Genomic DNA, 1,598 nt, shown 5'->3' with positions numbered 1-1,598 from the left:
ACAAGTCCTACGGCTAGCACAACTGAAGCAGGTGAGATCTCCTCTTCAACGGAAGAAATTTTATCTACAACCAAGAAGGGAGCTACTGATCAGATTTCATCTTCAACTGCCAATGAGGAATCAACGCTCAATCCATATGCAAGCACTTCTTCCACGGAATCGATAACAAGTCCTACGGCTAGCACATCTGAAGCAGATGAGATCTTCTCTTCAACGGAAGAAATTTTATCTACAACCAAGAACGAAGCTACTGATCAGATTTCATCTTCAACTGGCAATAAGGAATTAACGCTCAACCCATATGCAAGCACTTCTTCCACGGAATCGATAACAAGTCCTACGGCTAGCACAACTGAAGCAGGTGAGATCTTCTCTTCAACGGAAGAAATTTTATCTACAACCAAGAGCGGAGCTACTGATCAGATTTCATCTTCAACTGCCAACGAGGAATCAGCGCTCAATCCATATGCAAGCACTTCTTCCACGGAATCGATAACAAGTCCTACGGCTAGCAAAACTGAAGAAGGTGAGATCTCCTCTTCCACAGAAGGAATTTTATCTACAACTAGGAGCGAAACTACTGATCTGAATTCATCTTCAACTGGCAATGAGGAATCAACGCTCAATCCAAATGCAAGCACTTCTTCCACGGAATCGATAACAAGTCCTACGGCTAGCTCAACTGAAGCAGGTGAGATCTCTTCAACGGAAGAAATTTTATCTACAACCAAGAGCGAAGCTACTGATCAGATTTCATCTTCAACTGGCATTGAGGAATCAACGCTCAATCCATATGCAAGCACTTCTTCCACGGAATCGATGACAAGTCCTACGGCTAGCACATCTGAAACAACTGAGATCTCCTTTTCAACGGAAGAAATTTTATCTACTACCAAGAGCGAAGCTACTGATCAGATTTCATCTTCAACTGGCAATGAGGAATCAACGCTCAATCCATATGCAAGCACTTCTTCCACGAAATCGATAACAAGTCCTACGGCTAGCTCAACTGAAGCAGGTGAGATCTCCTCTTCAACGGAAGAAATTTTATCTACAACCAAAAGCGAAGCTACTGATCAGATTTCATCTTCAACTGGCAATGAGGAATCAACGCTCAATCCATATGCAAGCACTTCTTCCACGGAATCGATAACAAGTCCTACGGCTAGCTCAACTGAAGCAGGTGATATCTCCTCTTCAACGGAAGAAATTTTATCTACAACCAAGAGCGAAGCTACTGATCAGATTTCATCTTCAACTGGCAATGAGGAATCAACGCTCAATCCATATGCAAGCACTTCTTCCACGAAATCGATAACAAGTCACACGGCTAGCACAACTGAGGCAGGTGAGATGTCCTCTTCAACGAAAGAAATTTTATCTACAACCAAGAGCGGAGCTAATGATCAGATTTCGTCTTCAACTGGCAATGAGGAATCAACGCTCAATCCATATGCAAGCACTTCTTCCAAGGAATCGATAACAAGTCCTACGGCTAGCACATCTGAAGCAGATGAGATCTCCTCTTTAACGGAAGAAATTTTATCTACAACCAAGAGCGAAGCTACTGATCAGATTTCATCTTCAACTGGCAATGA

General features: G+C 42.8%; 1 protein-coding gene across 1 annotated transcript in view; it reads left to right on the top strand.

Moving 5' to 3' along the window:
- Positions 1–1,598, top strand: part of LOC118743746 (probable GPI-anchored adhesin-like protein PGA55) — a 12,919-nt gene that overhangs the window by 5,546 nt on the left and 5,775 nt on the right. The window contains exon 2 of the mRNA XM_036476509.1: positions 6–1,591. Coding sequence (XP_036332402.1) covers positions 6–1,591 — 1,586 coding nt within the window. The remainder of the gene's footprint in view (positions 1–5; positions 1,592–1,598) is intronic.

The sequence above is a fragment of the Rhagoletis pomonella genome, unplaced genomic scaffold (assembly GCF_013731165.1).
Source record: "Rhagoletis pomonella isolate Grant_MI unplaced genomic scaffold, Rhpom_1.0 Rhpom_scaffold_00007, whole genome shotgun sequence".
NCBI classification, from domain to species: Eukaryota; Metazoa; Arthropoda; class Insecta; order Diptera; family Tephritidae; genus Rhagoletis; species Rhagoletis pomonella.
Note: the sequence above shows the minus strand (reverse complement) of the source record. Positions and strands in the feature narration are given on the sequence as shown.